At 35.3% G+C, this 23,764-nt stretch overlaps 1 protein-coding gene across 5 annotated transcripts in view; it reads left to right on the top strand.

Annotated features, from left to right (window-relative positions):
* Window positions 1-23,764, top strand: part of LTBP1 (latent transforming growth factor beta binding protein 1) — a 2,555,437-nt gene that overhangs the window by 1,926,577 nt on the left and 605,096 nt on the right. For all 5 annotated transcript variants that reach the window (XM_044058988.1, XM_044058973.1, XM_044058980.1 and 2 more), the window contains one exon: window positions 15,825-15,944. In XM_044058988.1, the coding sequence (XP_043914923.1) occupies window positions 15,825-15,944 (120 nt within the window). The remainder of the gene's footprint in view (window positions 1-15,824; window positions 15,945-23,764) is intronic.

Genomic DNA, 23,764 nt, shown 5'->3' with positions numbered 1-23,764 from the left:
TTCTGTTTTCCCATTGTAGATATCAACTTTAGCCAGTCTGATTACAGACCTCTCCACAGAACATCTCAGGCTATGACTTTGGAAGATACGAACATGCCATAAAAGTGTGTGTGTGAGGACAATGAAATAGATAACAACATGTCATAAAACAGTGTGAAGACACTGAAACAGATAAGATCATGTCATAAAACAGTCTGAGGACACTGAAACATTATTCTTAACAGTCGTGTCTGGGTAAACATGGTCTTTCGACAGCTAAAAGTCCTTGCACTTGTAGATCACTGCAAGTATGACACATTTTTTTATGAGATACAGCTGTCTTGGGTGTAATATATACAATAATCAGAAGTATAATCCGTAATATGGCACAGTGGTGCAGCGGCTACGTTGTTGACTCACAGCAAGAGGTTCTCTGGTTCGATTCTCGGCTGGGGTGCCTTCTGTGCAGAGTCTGCATGTCCTCCCTGTATTTGTGTGGCTTTCCTCCGGGTGCTCCAGTTTCCTCCCATGTTATAAAGACATCCATCTGGAGCATTTCTCCCTGGGCCTACAGTGACAATTGGTTTTGTTCCAAGTCAGATTTTCCCAGTAAACAAATGTTAAATAAATAAATAATATGATTGTTGTATGGGAGCAAGATACACATTCACAAAAAAGAAAAAATGGTTTAAACAATTTTCCCAGGTTGCTTTTTCTTCATAAAATGGTATTTCTGAATGGTCTGGCTGGTTTACTCTCGCAATCCAGTTGGTCTCTTGCAGTTGAGACACCTAAGTGTTGCGAACATTAGTTTCTTTAATATTGCCATTTCTTGGGCTAGAGATATGCATGGGTCTCATTGCTGCAATACATCTTGACCAGTACTGACCTGTTTCAAGACATCATTGACTAAAGTATCGCCTCTGACTTCTTTGTGACTTTGTAAACTTATCAGAGTGATGATTAGCCTGTGTAGTAACGATGAGTTTGAATCTCATCTCTGCCAACCAGAGTCACTCTATATATGTGAGGAACGGGGACCCAGCAGATTAAAGTATTTATTTATTAATTTAGATTTATTGATTGGGATAGAATGCTTATCCAATTGGGCCTATTTTAGGCTCAGCCGAGGTGTAAAAATAAAGCATAAAACGTGATGCATTGAACAATACATGATACATTATAGTAGTAAAAATGGTCAGAGGACATAAAAGCCTCTAACTGGAAAACACCAGGCGCAAATGCAGTACCTAATTTCTGGTTACAAGTATTAACATCTTTGCATGAAGATTTAGCCATGAATCAGAACAATTTATATGTGCGCCCTGAACAGACACCAACCTGGCTAACAACAGGAAAAACAATGCTCCTACTTAAGAGTGAACCTGAAAGCTACCCTAAAAGTGATAGAAAAATAACTTGCCTTCCAACTACATATAAACTATACACCAGAATTGATGCTGACAGTTTATAGTCATTTAGAAGAAAATACAATCATGGCAATAGAACAAAAGGGCAATAAAAGAAAGTCATGTGGGACAAAGGATCATCTGTTGCTAAATAAAGTCATAATGGAGAACTGTAAAAAGGGGAAGAATCTAAGTATGGCATGGATTGACTACAAAAAACATTTAATAGTATCTTACATTCATGGATAAAAGTGCTTAAAAATGTATAAGATACATCCTACACTGATCAGCTCCACATTGTGGTGACCCTGAAACAGTGGCAGACCGCTTTGCAATTAGGCCGTGATAAAAGACAAATTATTATTCCAGGGATAAAAATCCAAATGGGGATATTCCAGGGTGACTCCCTGTCACTTTTGCTATTCTGTCTTGCCCTTAACCCATTAAGCTGTCTACTTAACAGATTGGACATGACTATAATTTAGCTTCTAGAAAACCACAAAGTGTAAAGACTTCTCATCTTCTCTTTGTCGATGATTTAAGACTATACAGCTCATCACATGAGGAACTAAAAGCACAAGTGCAAGTAGTCAAAACTTTTTCAGATGATATAAGAAAGTCATTTGGTCTTGATAAGTGTGCAAAAGCAACCTTTAAAGTAGAAAAACTGCAGCACCAAGAAAACATCAGTTTGGGACAAGAATGTGATATAAAAGACCTTGAGCAAGAGGGAGAATATAAATATTTGGGAATTGATGAAAGATAAACAATAAAACATGAAAACATGTGAATAAAATTTAGTAAGGAATATTTTAGAAGACAAATTAATCCTGAAAGCAGTGTTGAAATCTTGGAATAAAATTCAAGCTATAAACCAATTTGCTCTTCCTGTCCTAACTTACAGTTTTGGAGTGATTGACTGGCCCTAAAATGTGCTGGATAGATTAGATAGGAAAACAAGAAGGATGCTTCATGCTCACCAAATGATGTATAAAAATCAGTGCTTACCAAGATTATATATTCCCCGTTCTGAAGGAGGTACAGGTCTGCTGGAAATTCTTTACATGTGTAGATCTGCAGTCATGGGACTGCACACATATCTGCTGATCTCACAGGACCCAAACATCGTGAAAGTTTTGAAACATGAGGAGAATAAATCTGAGATAACTTCCCTGTTTAGTTTAGCAGAAGCATATCGACATCAGGCAGTAATGTAAATCAAATGAGAAGTAGATAAAAATCAGGTGGCACCTAAATGTGCCAAAAAACAAAAGAAAGAATATAAGATGAAGGATCAGACAAGAAGGCAAGAAATGTGGAAAATGCATAAATATAGTTGCAAGTATAAAAAACTTGTGAAAGTACCTCATGTTGCTCAGGATCAAATGATGGAATGGTTAAGGAGAGGCAAATTCAAACCAAAACATGAAAGGTTAATATTGATGGCCCCAAGATAGTGGGCTACACACATGTTTATTTACAAAGTGCAATAAACATGTGGGAGAAACAGGCAAATGTAGGTTTTGTAACAGTTGCGCACCTTGTTGCTGGTTGTGACATATTAATGGCAGAAGGACTGTATTCTGAAAAGCTTATTAATGTAACAAAAGGAAAAAAAAAAACAGTTGCCCACCAACTGATCCGAAAAAAAAAAAATTTAAAACTCTGCAACTAAATATACCAACTCCGAGATCGCACTACAGTGTAGAAAAGGGCAAATACCTGATGGTGGTCAACCATGGCCTTTCCCACCATGTGCTTTCCCTGGAAAAAATTACCTTAAACAAGTGTTCACTTAATTTAGCTTTTGCTTAATTCAGTTTGACAAACAGCAATTTGGTCAATTAAGCATTTTCTAAAATGATATAGACCCGTGTATTGAAGTAGATGAAAAACACTGGAAACATGAGCCACTTTTAGTTGAGTTAAGTATGCTGGTATCCTTTTGATCTGAACATTGTGAGTATTTTTTATCATGGACTCAAAAACAATTGAATTATGATCAGATATAGGACATGAAATGATTTTAGAGTTAATTAATTCTGTTACCATCTGGTTAGAAATAAAGACTCTATCTATTTTTGAATAAGTTTTGTATCTGTTAGAAAAAAAAGGTGTATGGTAATGCTTTTGAGTCCATCTGATTATTAATATCATTTAAATTATAAGAATTAGCAAAATCCTTTAAATGTTTTGCATTAGATGTAATTTTCCTTTTTCCTATAGTAGTAGTATCATTTTCATGTAGTATACAATTAAAGTCACCAGCTAAAATAATATCTTCTATAGAGAATGATATGATCTTATCAAGATGGTATTTCACTGTATTAATACCAATTCCAGGTATCCAATATACATTGATTAATGTATAAGTCTTCCCATTAATTTGTATTGTAACCATACAAAACATTCCTTTATCATCTTGATAAGACTTAATAGTTTTAGGAATGGGCATACTTTTATTCCATAAAATAGCCACTCCTCTTTTTTTCTGAGTGTGCTCTGAACTAACCAATACTGTATATTTGTTTGTGGCTAATTTATCAATATCTTTTTTCAGGAGATGTGTTTCTTGAAGGAATACTAAGTTGGCCTTATGTAAATTAATGTATCTTATTAGGCTTGCCCTTTTACACGGATTATTCAGTCCATTAATGTTTAAAGAAATTCCTTTTAGAGAAGTCATTTGGCATTTTAAAACATAAAAAACTTATGATCAAAATAACAATTAACAAAATAAGTAATGTTATACCTCCTCCTTTAGGTGTACCTTTAGATATAGCTGTATTTATTGAATCTCTTATGGGATTTTGTATAAGATTCAATTTTGTTTGTAGTGACAATGAGCATACAAAATGTATTGTGGATGTCAGAACTATATACATACAACAGTGAACAAGAGAAAATAATGTAAGGATTAAACCTTGCACCCAGCCTGGAGTTAAAAACTCCAACTTAGAGTAGTACATACTACTCAAGTTAACCCACTACCCTAAGCAGCAGTACCTCAGCTGCCACCTTATCAATTTAATACTTGTTATTATTAACTTAAATTAACAACTTTCAATTAGATTATCTGGTAAGACAAAACTACACATTTGATAAAACAGCATCATATAAATTAAGAGAAACTTTTAAAAACTATTCATACTACTATATACATCTATTTAATATAATACATTTATATTCAAATAGCATTCAAATAAACTTGATATTAGGAACCAAGAAGAGAGAGAGAAATAAAAGACGTGAGAGAGGGAGAGAGAGTGAAAGAAAGAGAAAGAAAAAAAAAAAAAAAAAGGGGAGGGCATATCTACATATTAATTTATTCAAAGTTTGTAAAAATAAGTTCTAATGTTCATTTAAATCAATAGCTTTGGCTAATATGGTTCAGACATTACATATATTAAGATGTACCTATTTTCTGTCATATAAATGCAGTTAACAGCTTCCAAAAGACTTTAAATTACTTGTATCAGAGCTTTTTTCTCATACTTATTATTGCCAGTAAAATAAAATATTATATTTATAGAAATTGTTATAAATCATACTGCATAGCTATGTAAATTCTCAGAAACACTTGCATTATTGTGAAGAAAGCCATCTGTATTTTGTATATCTAAACTGCTGCTTTAAAATATGTCACATGACAACTTCTTCCAAAATAGAGTCATAAAGATATTTATGCTTGTCAATCAGATAAATCAAATGAATTATAGCAATGTATATGTTTAAATGATAAGTTTTTTACATACATTAATATGCTGCAGTCAAGTAAACTTTCAAAAACACTTGTATAAATGTTTCACTTTCTATGCCTTCTAAAATATCACATTTGCTTACTATGAGAAACTGCATCATTTAAAATCATTATAACTTACATATTTTATGAATTATAACATAAATAATTAAGTAATTATATAAAATAACTCACATTTAAATGTTAAAGAGTTCATTTTCCATCGCAGAGTCGCATTTGCAGCAGTTCTACTTCCTGGTAGAGTGTTCTTCATGAATCTGCGATGTGTCAATGTGAATTCTGGGGTCAAAGTTCAGATTGACTGCTTTCAGCTTCTCTGCGTGAATTCTGAGTGTTGAAGCTTTTAAAACAACTCGAGGACACTGTTCACGACATCCCAAATTGTCTCCCTTAACATTCTGGTGGGAATTTTGTTAAAAACAAGTGACTGACATTCATTTAGCAGTATAAATGAAGCTAAACATAGCAAAACCTTCGCGAAGTATTTTACAAGTTATTACAGCCTCTATGAAAGTGAAACTAAGCCCATAGTTATTAATATGTAATAGAACTAATTATTTTTGCCCCAATTCAATTTTTATACAAATCTTATTATTTACTGTACCTGTATGATCAAAAGCATGTCAATATATTAATATGAAAGAGAATAAAGAGAAAGAACAGAGAAAAGAAAAAAAGAGAGTAGAAAATAAAAAGAGAGTAAAAGAAAAGATAAAAAAATGTAAAAGGAAGCTATAAAAAGTATTTACAGTGGAATATTACTTGCTGTTTATATTAATAAAGATGGATAAAACATACTATTTACTATTATTTAGTTCTAATTATTATTAATTAAAGCATGACAAATTATTTGTAAACAAGCATAAGCAATATAATCAAGGAAGTATAATTAGCAATAGCATTTAAACAACATATATACTTTTTTACAAGGAATAAATAAGTTATTATTCCATTTATCATATTTTCATTACACTTCTCTCCCTGCCCTCCCCACCCCTTACCCACTGCATAATCTAAATAGAATGTCATTATTTAAAATAAAGGAAAAGAAGAAAAAGAAAAAAAAAGAAAAAATGTATCAAGTTACTAACCTTAATTCTCTTTGTCAGAAAGAGAAACATATTGAATGATAGCTTGTTATTAGTTCCTCAGATATTTTGACTGATTATGAAACAAAACAGTTCTTTGTACACAGAAAATAACTTTGATTAAATCTTTTTCAGAATATTTGTGGCTTTCTGAAAATGCAGTAACTATATTTAAAAAGATTAATAATGAAGAAAAATAAAGAGAGAAAAAAAAGAAAAAACATAGAACAAGTCAATTGTTTTTTAGTCTCTTCTTCTTCTCTGAAGTCTTCCACAAAGTTTCAGTTGCCAACCTCTTTAATGAAGGACTAGCCCATTCCATTTCCTCTATTTTATCCAAAATCTTATTTTTTTTGATAAACAGCAATGCAGAGTCTAAGTCATCAAAAATTTTAGGACCATCAGGAAGGAAGATTTTTAGCTTGGCAGGAAACAGAAGGTAGGTTTTAAACTGTGCTTTCTTAAGCTCCCTTATTAATGGCAGAAAAACTTTTCTTTTAGTTATTACCAAGGAAGAATAGTCATTGTCAAAACGCACAGTTGTCTCATTAATTTTAGCAGGAGCTTTAGCCCAAGCAGATTTAAGAACCATCTCTTTATCAAAAGATGATAGAAATCTAACTATAACTGATCTAGGATACTTTTTGTTAGAGTTAGTATTAGCTATAGATCTATGGGCTCTTTCGATACCAAAAGAAAATGCTTCTGGTAAGTCTAAAGTTTAAGGGAGCCATGTTGTTAAAAAAGAAGTAATATTGTTACCTTCAATATTTTCTGGCAGTCCAAAAATCCTAATGTTATTGCACCTAGATCTATTTTCCAGGTCATCAAGCTTTGTTTGTAGATGTGTATTTTGTTTCAGCAAAAACTCAATGTTGATTTCCTCTTCTTGGATTCTATTTTCCATGTCATTTACAGTCTCTTCTATGCCTGTAATCTGGATCTTCTGTTGTTGCAAGTTTATATGTAACAAGTCTATTTGTTTTGTAGTTTTTTCTATGAAGGTATCAATTTAAGTATCCAGTTTATCCATCTTAGCAGTAAGTTGCTGGATTGTAGATATCAGAGACTGAAGTTCTTTCTTGATGCTGGAATCTTGAGAATTTGTCTTACTGGAACTCATTTCAAACAGAGAAACTGACAGGAAAATTTCCAAGGTGATTTCTGACAGGAATATTATTAAAATTTCCTTTCTTTTTTAGAAATAATTCAAGAAATAGATAAAACAAACATATTTAGAAAGAAAATTACTTCATAAATTAATTTTTAAAGTAATTATTTCCTGTCAGTGCAGTGAAATTGGTGGAGCTGAAGAGATCTGCTGCTATCCTGTGTTCATCCTTGGCCACGCCCCAGCAGCTGCATTGTTGACTCACAGCAAGAGGTTCTTTGGTTCGATTCTCGGCTGAGGTGCCTTCTGTGCAGAGTCTGCATGTGCTCCCTGTATTTGTGTGGCTTTCCTCTGGGTGCTCCACTTTCCTCCCATGTTATAAAGACATCCATCTGGAACATTTCTCCCTGGGCCTACGGTAACAGTTGGCTTTGTTCCAAGTCAGATTTTCCCAGTAAACAAATGTTAAATAAATAAATAATATGATAGTTGTATGAGAGCAAGATACACATTCAGAAAAAAGAAAAAATGGTTTAAACCATTTTTCCCAGGTTGCTTTTTCTTCATAAAATGGTATTTCTGAATGCTCTGGCTGGTTTATTCTCGCAATCCAGTTGGTCTCTTGCAGTTGAGACACTTAAGTATTGCGAACATTAGTTTCTTTAATATTGCCGTTTCTTGGGCTAGGAGATATGCATGGGTCTCATTGCTGCAATATATCTTGACCAGCACTGACCTGTTTCCAGACATCATTGACTAAAGTATCACCTCTGACTTCTTTGTGACTTTGTAAACTTAGTGTGATGATTAGCCTGTATAGCAACGATGAGTTTGAATCTCATCTCTGCCAACCAGAGTCACTCTATATATGTGAGGAATGGGGACCCAGCAGATTAAAGTATTTATTTATTAATTTAGATTTATTGATTGGGATAGAATGCTTATCCAATTGGGCCTATTTTAGGCTCAGCCGAGGTGTAAAAATAAAGCATAAAACGTGATGCATTAAAAAATACATGATACAATATAGTAGCAAAAATGGTCAGAGGACATAAAAGCCTCTAACTGGAAAACACCAGGCGCAGATGCAGTACCTAATTTCTGGTTACAAGTATTAACATCTTTGCATGAAGATTTAGCCATGAATCAGAACTATTTATATGTGCACCCTGAACAGACACTTACCAGGCTAACAACAGGAAAAACAATGCTCCTACTTAAGAGTGAACCTGAAAGCTACCCTAAAAGTGATAGAAAAATAACTTGCCTTCCAACTGCATATAAACTATACACCAGAATTGATGCTGACAGTTTATAGTCATTTAGAAGAAAATACAATCATGGCAATAGAACAAAAGGGCAATAAAAGAAAGTCATGTGGGACAAAGGATCATCTGTAGCTAAATAAAGTCATAATGGAGAACTGTAAAAAGGGGAAGAATCTAAGTATGGCATGGATTGACTACAAAAAACATTTGATAGTATCTTACATTCATGGATAAAAGTGCTTAAAAATGTATAAGATACATCCTACACTGATCAGCTCTACATTGTGGTGACCCTGAAACAGTGGCAGACCGCTTTGCAATTAGGCCGTGATAAAAGACAAATTATTATTCCAGGGATAAAAATCCAAATGGGGATATTCCAGGGTGACTCCTGTCACTTTTGCTATTCTGTCTTGCTCTTAACCCATTAAACTGTCTACTTAACAGATTAGGACAGGAGTATAATTTAGCTCCTAGAAAACCACAAAGTGTAAAGACTTCTCATCTTCTCTTTGTCGATGATTTAAAACTATATAGCTCATCACATGAGGAACTAAAAGCACAACTGCAAGTAGTTAAAGCTTTTTCAGATGATATAAGAAAGTCATTTGGTCTTGATAAGTGTGCAAAAGCAACCTTTAAAGTAGAAAAACTGCAGCACCAAGAAAACATCAGTTTGGGACAAGAATGTGATATAAAAGAACTTGAGCAAGAGGGAGTATATAAATATTTGGGAATTGATGAACGATCAACAATAAAACATGAAAAAATGTGAATAAAATTTAGTAAGGAATATTTTAGAAGACAAATTAATTCTGAAAGCAGTTTTGAAATCGAGGAACAAAATTCAAGCTATTATCCAATTTGCTCTTCCTGTCCTAACTTACAGTTTTGGAGTGATTGACTGGCCCCAAAATGTGCTGGATAGATAGGAAAACAAGAAGGATGCTTCATGCTCACCAAATGATTTATAAAAATCAGTGCATACCAAGATTATATATTCCCCGTTCTGAAGGAGGTACAGGCCTGCTGGAAATTCTTTATATGTATAGATCTGCAATCATGGGACTGCACACATATCTGCTCCTCTGACCTGCACTTCCAACATCTGTTAGTAGACAAAATGGTTTGGCACAGCTGTGACATGAACAGGATGCTACGGACCTGAGCTATGAATATTTTCAGCCCTAAGATACATTCACTAATTTCCATCACCTTGACTGTGGGTGTTCCTCTACAGCTGGTCTTTTAGTTCCTATTTCGAGGATATCACAGTAGACATTTTTTTTATATATTTTCTTGAAATGTACTCTTTACTTCATTGCTGATCTTCAGTTTCTTCATTATAACTAGCAACCTTTAGATGGTTCAGGCCTTTATTTATTTATTTGTTTGTTTGTTTGTTTTGTTAACTGGCTTGCTAATCTTGCCTGTATTGCATTTTGAGCCACCATGTGGGTGAGTGCAGGAGTTACAAACTTCCACTTAAAATTACATATGTTAAAGGTAGCATAATGTAGAGCAAAGTAGAAGAAATATATAGACAAAACATAATAGCTATCAATGGATACATAAATAATTAACATAGCACTTAATTATATATTTAGAAATTAGCAACAGTATTCTTTTATAATGATGATGAAAATGAAATTTATACAGTTTAGAAGTATTTTTTTTTTTACTTTCCTTGCTAAATCTCTCAGAATGAATGCTCTGTGTTATTGGCATTTGCTGATACCCCTGTGCTCTGTAGACTGAAGCTATGATTCATTCCTGGCACCAAATCATATGCTTTCCAGGAACACATTTGGCTTGTGGGTTTTTCCTTTTCTGTAGTTAAATCCTACTAGAAGAAGGATTTTATCCATTCCATGTTTCTTTTTTAAAGCAAATGAGTGGTGTTGTCTGCCACTCAGCAACTTGTATTCCTAAACAGGAAATTTCTTTATGTTTTAGAAATTTTGATCGGGAACAGAATTCAAAGGAAATTTAAGTTCTGGTGTTTGGGTGATAACAATCCACTCATTTTAAATCAGCACATATTTCTTTATGTGGTGGTGCTGCGGTAGCGTTGTCACCTCACAGTAAGATGCTGTCCGGTTCGATTCTCAGCTAGAGCGTCTTTTGCGTGGAGACATGCATGAATGGGCGTACCTTCGTTGAAGGTTGTGCGTTAGGCCTGGCAAGCCAGTAAGTAAAATCAACTGCCAATCATTAGCGGACTGGAGTTCCGCTGTGGCGACTAACTGGGAAAAGCCGTAAGACACAAACATTCCCTTAAATGATGGTCCAGATTTAATTTGCTGACTGACAAAAGAAATCTTCTTCCTGCATTATGTCAGATGGAAAGTCTCAATGAGTAGAAGTCTAGCTTCTTACAAGACTGATTCATTGTTAAGCAACAGTATTCAGATGTTCTGTTTTCCCATTGTAGATATCAACTTTAGCCAGTCTGATTACAGACCTCTCCACAGAACATCTCAGGCTATGACTTTGGAAGATACGAACATGCCATAAAAGTGTGTGTGTGAGGACAATGAAATAGATAACAACATGTCATAAAACAGTGTGAAGACACTGAAACAGATAAGATCATGTCATAAAACAGTCTGAGGACACTGAAACATTATTCTTAACAGTCGTGTCTGGGTAAACATGGTCTTTCGACAGCTAAAAGTCCTTGCACTTGTAGATCACTGCAAGTATGACACATTTTTTTATGAGATACAGCTGTCTTGGGTGTAATATATACAATAATCAGAAGTATAATCCGTAATATGGCACAGTGGTGCAGCGGCTACGTTGTTGACTCACAGCAAGAGGTTCTCTGGTTCGATTCTCGGCTGGGGTGCCTTCTGTGCAGAGTCTGCATGTCCTCCCTGTATTTGTGTGGCTTTCCTCCGGGTGCTCCAGTTTCCTCCCATGTTATAAAGACATCCATCTGGAGCATTTCTCCCTGGGCCTACAGTGACAATTGGTTTTGTTCCAAGTCAGATTTTCCCAGTAAACAAATGTTAAATAAATAAATAATATGATTGTTGTATGGGAGCAAGATACACATTCACAAAAAAGAAAAAATGGTTTAAACAATTTTCCCAGGTTGCTTTTTCTTCATAAAATGGTATTTCTGAATGGTCTGGCTGGTTTACTCTCGCAATCCAGTTGGTCTCTTGCAGTTGAGACACCTAAGTGTTGCGAACATTAGTTTCTTTAATATTGCCATTTCTTGGGCTAGGAGATATGCATGGGTCTCATTGCTGCAATACATCTTGACCAGTACTGACCTGTTTCAAGACATCATTGACTAAAGTATCGCCTCTGACTTCTTTGTGACTTTGTAAACTTATCAGAGTGATGATTAGCCTGTGTAGTAACGATGAGTTTGAATCTCATCTCTGCCAACCAGAGTCACTCTATATATGTGAGGAACGGGGACCCAGCAGATTAAAGTATTTATTTATTAATTTAGATTTATTGATTGGGATAGAATGCTTATCCAATTGGGCCTATTTTAGGCTCAGCCGAGGTGTAAAAATAAAGCATAAAACGTGATGCATTGAACAATACATGATACATTATAGTAGTAAAAATGGTCAGAGGACATAAAAGCCTCTAACTGGAAAACACCAGGCGCAAATGCAGTACCTAATTTCTGGTTACAAGTATTAACATCTTTGCATGAAGATTTAGCCATGAATCAGAACAATTTATATGTGCACCCTGAACAGACACTTACCTGGCTAACAACAGGAAAAACAATGCTCCTACTTAAGAGTGAACCTGAAAGCTACCCTAAAAGTGATAGAAAAATAACTTGCCTTCCAACTACATATAAACTATACACCAGAATTGATGCTGACAGTTTATAGTCATTTAGAAGAAAATACAATCATGGCAATAGAACAAAAGGGCAATAAAAGAAAGTCATGTGGGACAAAGGATGATCTGTTGCTAAATAAAGTCATAATGGAGGACTGTAAAAAGGGGAAGAATCTAAGTATGGCATGGATTGACTACAAAAAACATTTAAAAGTATCTTACATTCATGGATAAAAGTGCTTAAAAATGTATAAGATACATCCTACACTGATCAGCTCTACATTGTGGTGACCCTGAAAGAGTGGCAGACCGCTTTGCAATTAGGCCGTGATAAAAGACAAATTATTATTCCAGGGATAAAAATCCAAATGGGGATATTCCAGGGTGACTCCCTGTCACTTTTGCTATTCTGTCTTGCCCTTAACCCATTAAGCTGTCTACTTAACAGATTGGACATGACTATAATTTAGCTCCTAGAAAACCACAAAGTGTAAAGACTTCTCATCTTCTCTTTGTCGATGATTTAAGACTATACAGCTCATCACATGAGGAACTAAAAGCACAAGTGCAAGTAGTCAAAACTTTTTCAGGTGATATAAGAAAGTCATTTGGTCTTGATAAGTGTGCAAAAGCAACCTTTAAAGTAGAAAAACTGCAGCACCAAGAAAACATCAGTTTGGGACAAGAATGTGATATAAAAGACCTTGAGCAAGAGGGAGTATATAAATATTTGGGAATTGATGAAAGATAAACAATAAAACATGAAAACATGTGAATAAAATTTAGTAAGGAATATTTTAGAAGACAAATTAATCCTGAAAGCAGTGTTGAAATCTTGGAATAAAATTCAAGCTATAAACCAATTTGCTCTTCCTGTCCTAACTTACAGTTTTGGAGTGATTGACTGGCCCTAAAATGTGCTGGATAGATTAGATAGGAAAACAAGAAGGATGCTTCATGCTCACCAAATGATGTATAAAAATCAGTGCTTACCAAGATTATATATTCCCCGTTCTGAAGGAGGTACAGGTCTGCTGGAAATTCTTTACATGTGTAGATCTGCAGTCATGGGACTGCACACATATCTGCTGATCTCACAGGACCCAAACATAGTGAAAGTTTTGAAACATGAGGAGAATAAATCTGAGATAACTTCCCTGTTTAGTTTAGCAGAAGCATATCGACATCAGGCAGTAATGTAAATCAAACGAGAAGTAGATAAAAATCAGGTGGCACCTAAATGTGCCAAAAAACAAAAGAAAGAATATAAGATGAAGGATCAGACGAGAAGGCAAGAAATGTGGAAAATGCATAAATATAGTTGCAAGTATAAAAAACTTGTGAAAGTACCTCATGTTGCTCAGGATCAAATGATGGAATGGTTAAAGAGAGGCAAATTCAAACCAAAACATGAAAGGTTAATATTGATGGCCCCAAGATAGTGGGCTACACACATGTTTACTTACAAAGTCCAATAAACATGTGGGAGAAACAGGCAAATGTAGGTTTTGCAACAGTTGCGCACCTTGTTGCTGGTTGTGACATATTAATGGCAGAAGGACTGTATTCTGAAAAGCTTAATAATGTAACAAAAGGAAAAAAAAAAAACAGTTGCCGACCAACTGATCGGAAAAAAAAAACAAAATTTAAAACTCTGCAACTAAATATACCAACTCCGAGATCGCACTACAGTGTAGAAAAGGGCAAATACCTGATGGTGGTCAACCATGGCCTTTCCCACCATGTGCTTTCCCTGGAAAAAATTACCTTAAACAAGTGTTCACTTAATTTAGCTTTTGCTTAATTCAGTTCGACAAACAGCAATTTGGTCAATTAAGCATTTCCTAAAGTGATATAGACCCGTGTATTGAAGTAGATGAAAAACACTGGAAGCATGAGCCACAAAGCATCATAGAAACTGATGAAGTCTCACCCAGTACTAACAGTTCAAAGGATAGATGTGATAAAAGCAAATATAGAGGTCCATGAAAAGAAGGCAAAAGTGGCAGTGAGCACTGAAATTGCTACCCCCTGTGGCAACAGTGTCTTGCATACATAGAGACACAAAGTCATAAAATAACAGAATTCACAGCCAGAAACGAGAGCAAAGTGGGAGAAAGATACCCAGACAGTTCCAATAACAGTAGGAGCAATGAGTCTTTTCGTATTTAGAAATTTTACCAATACATATAACTCACTGCAATGAATTGCGGAAGGAGTCATTACTGGGCACATTATGGGTGCTGCAAAGAGTACTTCTGGCTGACATCAAAGATTGAAACAGTATTAATTTCATGATCTTTAATCATACTTTGACTTAGTAATGGGGTCCATTCCCATCATGGTAGTAGAAACGCAATAGACTTGGAGAAATTCAAAAAAGGGAGAGTAATTGGAGGCATATGGATATATATTAAAGGAAGACTGTTATACTGAGTGCATTGATGAATATTGAAGAATACAGGTTAACAGTGCACAGATGTTAAACAAAAAAGTGCACACTCATATGTGAACACACACACACACACACACACACACACACACACACACACACACACACACACATTTCTTATTCAGTAAACAATTCACCAAATGTAATATGGCCTCTCAGTCTTAAACAGAATATGCACTGTTACCCTGACTATCAGTTCCAACATCCACACCTAGACTAGGACCACGTAGTGACCACTGAGCTGACTGTTTGTCCTGGCACTCCTGATTCTTTTCTCACCATTCTCTGTGAAATTCATTTTCTTCCAGTGCCCTTTACACATGGCAACTGCCTTTCAAACAAGCAAGAGTAATAAAAAACAAACAGCATTTCACATATATCTATTAACTGTCTGCATAATTAACCATTTGCATCTGGTCCCTATCACAGTTTTGGACTCTGACGTTCTTTGATCCAGTTTTAGGACTGATGTTATCACTGATATACAAGCAATTACTTCTTTACTGTGAAACTGCATTTTCTTGGTTGTTACAAAATGAATTACAGCTTTTAGTAAATGTTATATTCTACAGATTACATGAAGGAACAAATACAAATGCAATTTGTCTGTTATATGAAATCATTTTCCGGGCTCAGTACACTTTGCTGTGGATGTGTACATTTAGCACCGCTGACATGGAGGCTACCAGATATATTTTTTTTAAATGGGGCAGTTTCCTTTCCTAGGCATTCATCCATCTTAATGTACATACAGTTTTATAACCAAGGCCTTCACACTTATGTCTTCTGCCTCTGCTTTGTGACCAAGCTCCAGTACAGTGCTGCTGGTCAATTTCAATGTAGGTGTATTGTAACAAAATCAGTGCAGCTAGCAATGCTATATAATGTAGCAGTGTAGTAATAATATTTGTTTTTATGTGTAACTTTTTTTTTACCAGATGTAAATGAATGTACCAACACATCCCTCTGTCCGCATGGAGTATGCGAAAATACAGAAGGCAGTTACCTGTGTATATGTGATGTTGGGTTCATGTTTATTGAAGGAAAAGAATGCATTGGTAAGATGTTTTATTTTCCCAGTATGGATTATTTGGATAAAAATGCAAACAAGCTGAAAAAAGTACTTATTAAAGTGTATTTTGTAAATGTAAGTTATTTATTAGTGATATAGAAGGGCTGCAAAAATCACACTTTTGAGAATATCAAATATTTTTTTTCACATTGCATGCCCACATAGATTTGTGTTTTTTTATTTTGAGAACAAAATAGAATCATGATATAGTTATCTGAATAACTGCAGGATGACAAAAGATTATCTTACAACTAATGGAGTGTGGAAAAACATAAATGAGGATACTGTAATGTTTTGTAACATGAGTTACATAGAGGCACCCTGTTTTATAAAGTGTATGAATGTGGTTTGGCATTTTAAGAAGCCTAGTGATATCAGTACTACAGTGAAAATTTAAATAATTTCATTGGAGTGAAATTGTTGCTGTTTGTGTTTATCTAAAAGAAATGCCAGGGTCTTAGTTTTGAACTAGTTTGTGCTTACACGAGTAGGCAAAATTAATGGTAACTATTTTTCATGTGCTCTTTAATGATCAAATGTTAAATAAAATTAATGAATAAATGGAATATCTTTTAAAGTACTCTGTGCTCCTATTACTTGATGTTTCCATAAGAAAACAATTGGCAGCTTTGTGAAAAATTTAATTCGTAATGTTATTTGTGTACCAGTAATCGTGTCATCATGTACTGTCTGCCTTACTGTGTACTTCACTTATATTAATGCCAGACAATCAGATGCTATTTATACAATTAAATTAGAACGGTATTAGAGATTAACATTTATTTAATTTATTTATTTGACATTTGTTTAGTGGAGTAGTCCAACTGGGTGGGTACCTGTTTTCAGTGCAGGACCATGGAGAAAACTCCATTAGATTGTAATAAACAAAACCTCTTATAGAAACATTCTAAGTTTAAGCAATTTCACATGCATAAGAATACATAAAGTACAGAAAATAGCTAATAATAGCTCTAAACAAAGTACAAAGTGGATAAAGACTAGCTATAAATATATATATATCAAGGGCCTAAGTACATGGATAATTCAGTATTAGCATCAAGGGAAACAATGCACTGAAACTTAAAGCCATTAAGGAGAACGTTTAATGACAAGCGCTTACATCTGCTTTAATAATAGACTTATTCAGATAAAAAACTCCATAAACCAAAATGTTTTTAAATGATTCTAAAATCAAGTGACAAGTTAAAGATTTAAACTTTTAAAGTGCTGGTACACCTTAATCATGACACGCCCCCTTACTTTGGAAAGCAGAAACCGACATTGTCAAAGTGTTCCTTAGTTATTATTATGTTTATCTGTTGAAAGGGATTTTAGTTATGGAACACTTTGATAGTGCCAGTTTCTGCTTTCCAAAATAAGGGGGCATGTGATGTTTAAGTTGAAGTTGTACCAGTGCTTTAAAAGTTTAAATCTTACCAGTGCTTTAAAAGTTGAAATCTTTAATTGATCATGTGATTTTAGAATTGTTTAAAAACATTTTGGTTGACAGAGTTTTTTATTTGAAGGCTTTTATTGAAGCAGACAAAAGTGCTTATCATTAAAAGTTCCTGTTAAAATGCTTTACGTTTCAGTGTACCATTTCTCTTGATGTTTGTTGAGCAGCCTGTCAGGGTTTGTTGGATTTAATCCAGTATTAGATTAGAGAGTAGTTAGTGAAACAATAAACCTTGTCTAAGTACAGAGGGTAAGAAAAATAGAATTATATGTTTGTTAAGAAGATAGGTGAAGAGTAAAAGGAGTAAGTGGAGAGTCCAGATAGCAACAGAAGGATAAATAGATGCAGGATATAACAAGGGTGATGAAATAGGATTGCATCAGACAGAGGGAAGAAAATATATATTGTAGAGATAATAGAGAGCTAAGTGTGAATTGTACAGAGCAGGAGGGAATGTAATCATCCAGGTAGGAGACAGACGTAGAGCCAAAAATTAATTAAGTGAGACTTTAGAAGTATTTTTAATTGTGAGTTATTAGCAGTGATTAGGAGTTTCTGAGGGATTGAGTTCCAAGACTTGGAGATCTTGTTGGAGTAGAGTGAATCTCCAAAACTGTTATTTACAGTGTGGGAAAAATAAGCATGAACTTACAAGCAGAAACACACACACACACACACACACACACACACACACACACACACACACACACACACACACACACACACACACACACTATATTTTGTGAAATAATAATTGCACCAGGATGACACTCGGTTATCTGTTGTACTTCCCAGTGTCAGGTTACTGAAAGGAAATACAGTAAATCCCCTAAATTAAGGCAAGCCCAAAAAGAGGCAAGTCTCCTAGGGAAGTAACTAAAAGCAGGCTGCCATCAGTTGCAAGTCAGGAGTTACTGGTGGACAGAGTTAGAGTTCAGATTTCTGTAGAGTTTACCAGGAGTCTCAGCAAAGATATGTGGGTGGAAAAGTGTAACTGAAAAACTTTAAAGGAATATTCTGGCTTAAGGAAGAATGCCAGTTGCTTTAATTCTGGAGAGATTGGAAAACGAGTATTCTGACCTAAAGAAAGAAGCCTGTTGTTTTACCGTAAACCTTGATGGACTGAAAGTAACTGTTTATACATTATGCTAGCTTGATGTTGTCTCTAAGCTTTAAAAACTCTTATACATTATCCTGTACAACTTATTAACTTCCTGTAATTACAGTTCTGTTCTTTTGAACTGCATTGTAACACAAACTGGATTCTTGAATTGACACCAACACTGAATATAAATTGTGTGTCTTGTTTCTGGTTTACAGCCCTGTGAAGTGTAAAAGCAGAAAATGTCTTCTTTTCTGTTGAATTTGTAAAATAAACTTAATATTAACCAAAAGTATTGGCTAAGGGGCTGTTTTTTGATGGACAGCCTATTGTTGTTGCATCATTGTTTTCTGGAAACTGTAACCTGCTGCCTGCATAGTGAAAATTCTCCCCACCTTTGTATGCATGACTACTTAATGAAGGTACTGCTAATTTTTAGGGCTAAGGGTTATACTTTTTGACTGTTGACTCCTCTGGGCCCTGTATATGAACAAATTGTTTGGAGTACTATGCTGCAGCCTTGTGCCAGTACAGGAAGAGGGAACAATAAAGGGTTGCTGGCAAAAGAATGATATAACCTTATGCTGATATAAGGATTTGTACCACCTAAAAGGATTATTGTGGCAGGGGAAAAACTGATAGTAAATACTGGCATCTATGTATGCACATGCTGCAGTGGATGTATTTAGACTGAATGTATACTTCCACTAACTTTGCTGACATCCAAAATGGAACAAATTATTGAAGCCCTAATAAAACCTGTCATAACTAGTGACCAATGCCTAGTTAATATGCAGGAAAGAAAGAAATGACCAATGCCTACTCACTTTGTAGCAACAGATGGCCACTGTGAGGAACCTGTCAACAACCACATCACATACCCCAAAAGCAAACATACCTGTGAGGAAGATGGAGGTAAAATATGATGTGGAGGTCTGTCCAGTGGATTTTGAAAGATATTTGAGCCGGGAAGGCTGATCCCAAGACGAATGGGCCAACATTTGACATCATGCCTGACTGGTGACTCCCTGGAGGCCTGTATGATGCACATGAGTATGCAATATTATTAGACACAGACAGCATGATGACACTAATTAAATCAGTGTGTGAGCATAGACTACTAAGTACCAGAAAAATTGAAGTACATTGTGTACACAGAGAAGAGAGTACCATATAACTCAAGTGGAAATGCAATCTCTTCCAGGCAAAGTATTACATAAGGAGTGTTAAGTTAACATGGGCTGTGATAACTGGTCAGGATTTCCCCAATTTAAGGATATATGGAAATGTGTATGAGGTGACTACAACATGATGCTATCAGAGATTAGTAGACCCATGAAAAACAAAAGAACATAGAAACTCCAAACACACACCCGCGTGCATATACACACACACACACACACACACACACACACACACACACACACACACACACACACACAGCAGCAGTCAAACACATGCAGATAAACATCAACTAAATTAAAATATATAAGTAATGAAATAAGACGATAAAACTTGCAACAATTGCAACTGGACAGTCAAAAGCTGTTGTAACTGTCAACATTAATATCAAATTAGAAATACACTCAAATTTTCTTTATATGTTTTTAAACAAGTAATAAAACTAAAAATCCATAAAATATTAGTGTACCACTAAGTGAGGTAGCAAAAGAATTCCTTAAGGCCAACAAGAAAAAAAAATGGAAAAGTAATTCATAACTAGAGTGAAAATTCACTAATAGAGAGCACATTCATAACAGTTCTTTTCCCAAGACAATAGAACAATTACCTCACTACAATGGAATGAATGAAGTACTGTAAACAAAACAAAAAAAAATACCTGAAAAGAAATAAAAAGACAGAAATAGGTGTGACGCCCCTGGCCCAGCAATCAAGGAGCCTCAATACTCACCACTAACACCAGTGAAGGGCATCCATATAGGGAAAGGATAATAAATACACACACAGTAAAGTACAATTTCCCTTAAGAGCACACAAAGATCACAGTCAGTCTGGGGCTGGTTTCTCCCATTCTCTCCAGGTCCCCAATAAGACTCCCCACTGGCACAACTGTATGGTCAAGATCTCAGCCTAGTGTGCAAGCTAAAACATCCAGCACTCTATCGGACCAACCAGTGCTTTGTGTCCCTGCCCAAGTTGCTTGCACACACACACACACACACACACACACACACACACACACACACACACACACACACACACACACACACACACACACACACACACACACACACACACACACACACACTTTGAGCTAAGAGTTATATACAACCACACAGACACTCCTGTGGAAGGCTGGTACAGGTTCTCCAGCTGTGCCCCTTTTCTGCCCAGTCTAAAAGGTAGTACCAGCTGCCACCACCCACTAATATCAGCTACTCAAAGGCCCTTCTGATAGGGAGTCCAATTATTACTGTGCAATATTATTATCCAAATGGTAAGTGTGATTGAACAGTCAAGACTTATTAGAGTGACTTGGTACAGTATCACTATATACATGCAATGTACACTTAGAGCTTAAATTATCTCTACACAAAACAGCCACAGTCGAAAGGTTTAAAAATATTTAATAATAAATAATAAAAACACAAGACAATACTTCTTACTACACAGTGCTAGTCAAGAGTTCAGAGATCACAGAGAAATACTTAAAATAATACCGTAGAAAAGTTCTGACATCACAAAAAAACAAACTAGTCTAATCTTCTTATTTCCTAACTATATCCAAGGGAAAACACAGTTCTAAATAAATTACATACAGAGCCAGACGGGGCTGGTGATGTTGGATGTGCTCAAGACAAAATGCTCAGAGTTCTCTGATTCTCTCTCTTTAAAATGATAACACAGATCTTCTTCACATGACAGCATTCTTCACACTTCTCTGGTGTTCCCAGGCTAACAGGAACTACATTTACATTCTTTAAACATGGTCAGAAACCAGAGCAATAAAGGATATTTATACATACAAATTCTAGCTATTAACTCTGGTCTTAAAACAATAGGCAGGATGCCTCCCTCTAGACAAATCGGCTCCGAATTATGACATCAAAGAATTGACTTATCAGCTTTGTTACAGCAGAGTGCACTGTTGTTACATTTTTGCAGTTTAATATCCAGTGCATTCTTTTCACATTTAAGAGAACAAGCCTGGTGCTTACATTAATATTTACAAATGACAGAATTATCTACAGAATTCTATCTGGCTAGGCTGGCAGCCTTTACCTATCTTAACGACAGGATATGTAGAGACAAGTATTTATGTGATGGTTTGTTACTAGCCTTTGCCTGGAACTTTTCTTACATAAATAAAATTATCAGAGAATGTCTGTTTGGGACTTTGGCTGTTCTTAAAAAGATCTTTTCCCCTAAGTCCGTATTACAATCTATTTCATGTATATAACAGCAACCCTCACATATGTATTACCTCTTGATGATCTGTAGACCAAACGTAATGGTGGCAACAGTGGCTACAGCAGCTTTAAGTTTCAGATTTTTTGTGTTTTTTTGATGAAACTTGTATTTATTTTGTGAGTGATTAGACTATTAATTTGGAATGGCCTTTCTCACCATTAGAAAACTCAAACATTTGATGAAAATGGTTGTTTTTCAACCGAAGTGCCTTAAAATTTGTGGTATAAACTGTACCTTGTTAGAGTTGTGCTGCTCCCTTCAGGCAATTTTTGCTGGAAATTATAGAAATGGTGGCATTGCTAATGTTGCTTCAACAAAGGAGTGTATTTCAGCACATTCACCTTTGATATGGGGTCTCCCGAGAGGAATTTGATTACCTTCTACTGTATTTTAAGGTCAATATCAGCAGCTGTACTGTTTACTATACTTGGTATTTATATGGTTTTCAGAGCATTCCACTGGAAAACAGTCATATGTGTGACCATGTTAAGGATGGTTATCATTTACATGTTTATCATTTTCCCTTTCCAGTATAATTCAGTAAGATTGCATGCCACCAAATGGATTTTCTCAGGGAACTCTATTTTTTGGAAGGGAGGGGGGAGGCTTTTGGTTATTTGCTCATTCTGGAATCCTACTCAAGTTATGTCTTGGAAAATTCTCCTGTTGATGTTGCTTTTCTAGTGCTAAATGACAATTATCAGCTTGTGGTAAATGTTTCATTTTGTTGTGTCTGTGTTGACAGTACACTCTGTTACACTTCTTTCCATGGTGTGGCAGATATCTTTTCATCTCCTGTTATGGAGGCTTTAAACCAGTAATATAATGGAGTGCTATGTTCTGTTAAACTATTGTGATGAATTTTGCTAAGGTTGATTGCAATTGAAATTCCAAAGTGTAGTTAAAGAAGTTTTATCTTTTTTAGCTAAGATTTTGTTTTAACATCAGTAGCCATTTTTGTTTGGACCACGGTCTAATACATTTCTTGCGCAGTAGCTGGTTATATCATGTAACACTGGTGGCCTTTGAAGGCTATTAGAAGAAAAACATGCTTGTTATGTCAACTTATCAGAACATGTTATTTTGGTTAACCCTGTGGTATAGTATGAGCTCAGGCGGTCCATATACCCAGATTCCCACCATTTCCATCCTTGTAGTTGATACGGTATACTTCTGCTGAGGTACATACTCCAAACAAATGTGATATGTGGAAATATAGTAGTTTGCTTTTATAACTTATTTTTCTGGTATGTAATTTGCAATTTTAGTTAAACCATAGTTAAACTTTTATTTGCGACATCTGTTAGCTTTGTGTATTCTGTACTGGGATTTTAAATTAATGGGAATTGCTACCTGGGGTAGTGCCTACGTCCCTAATGAAAAGGGGCAATCTGTAAGATACTCAATACACAGGCACAAATCGATGCCATCCTCTTACCCCTAGGGGCAAGTATAGTGGGTAAAATTGGGTTACATTGACTAAGCTTGTAAGGGGCTTTAAGCTGTTAGCCTAGTAATCTCCTAAGGAGATGGACCTATGATTCAAATAAAACCCCATGTACATAAAGGGGAAAAGGAGGTTGATGTTAACACTGGTTAAGATTATGTGTTTAATTTATTATTAGCTGATCTATTGCTTTTATTATAATATTATTATTTTGACTTGATTGTAATACATTGCCAGGTACTTCTGTCAATAATTTCTTAACTAACAGGGACTTATTTTAAGGGAAGACTCTCCTATTCTGTGGACATATGTTTCACATTTTTGGCTTTGATTGGTTAACCTATTATTATGCCTGACATGTAGGAATAG

Source organism: Protopterus annectens, chromosome 1.part2, assembly GCF_019279795.1.
Source record: "Protopterus annectens isolate FY-2018-M chromosome 1.part2, PAN1.0, whole genome shotgun sequence".
In the NCBI taxonomy this organism is placed as follows: Eukaryota; Metazoa; Chordata; order Ceratodontiformes; family Protopteridae; genus Protopterus; species Protopterus annectens.
This window is presented reverse-complemented; position numbering and strand designations above follow the sequence as displayed.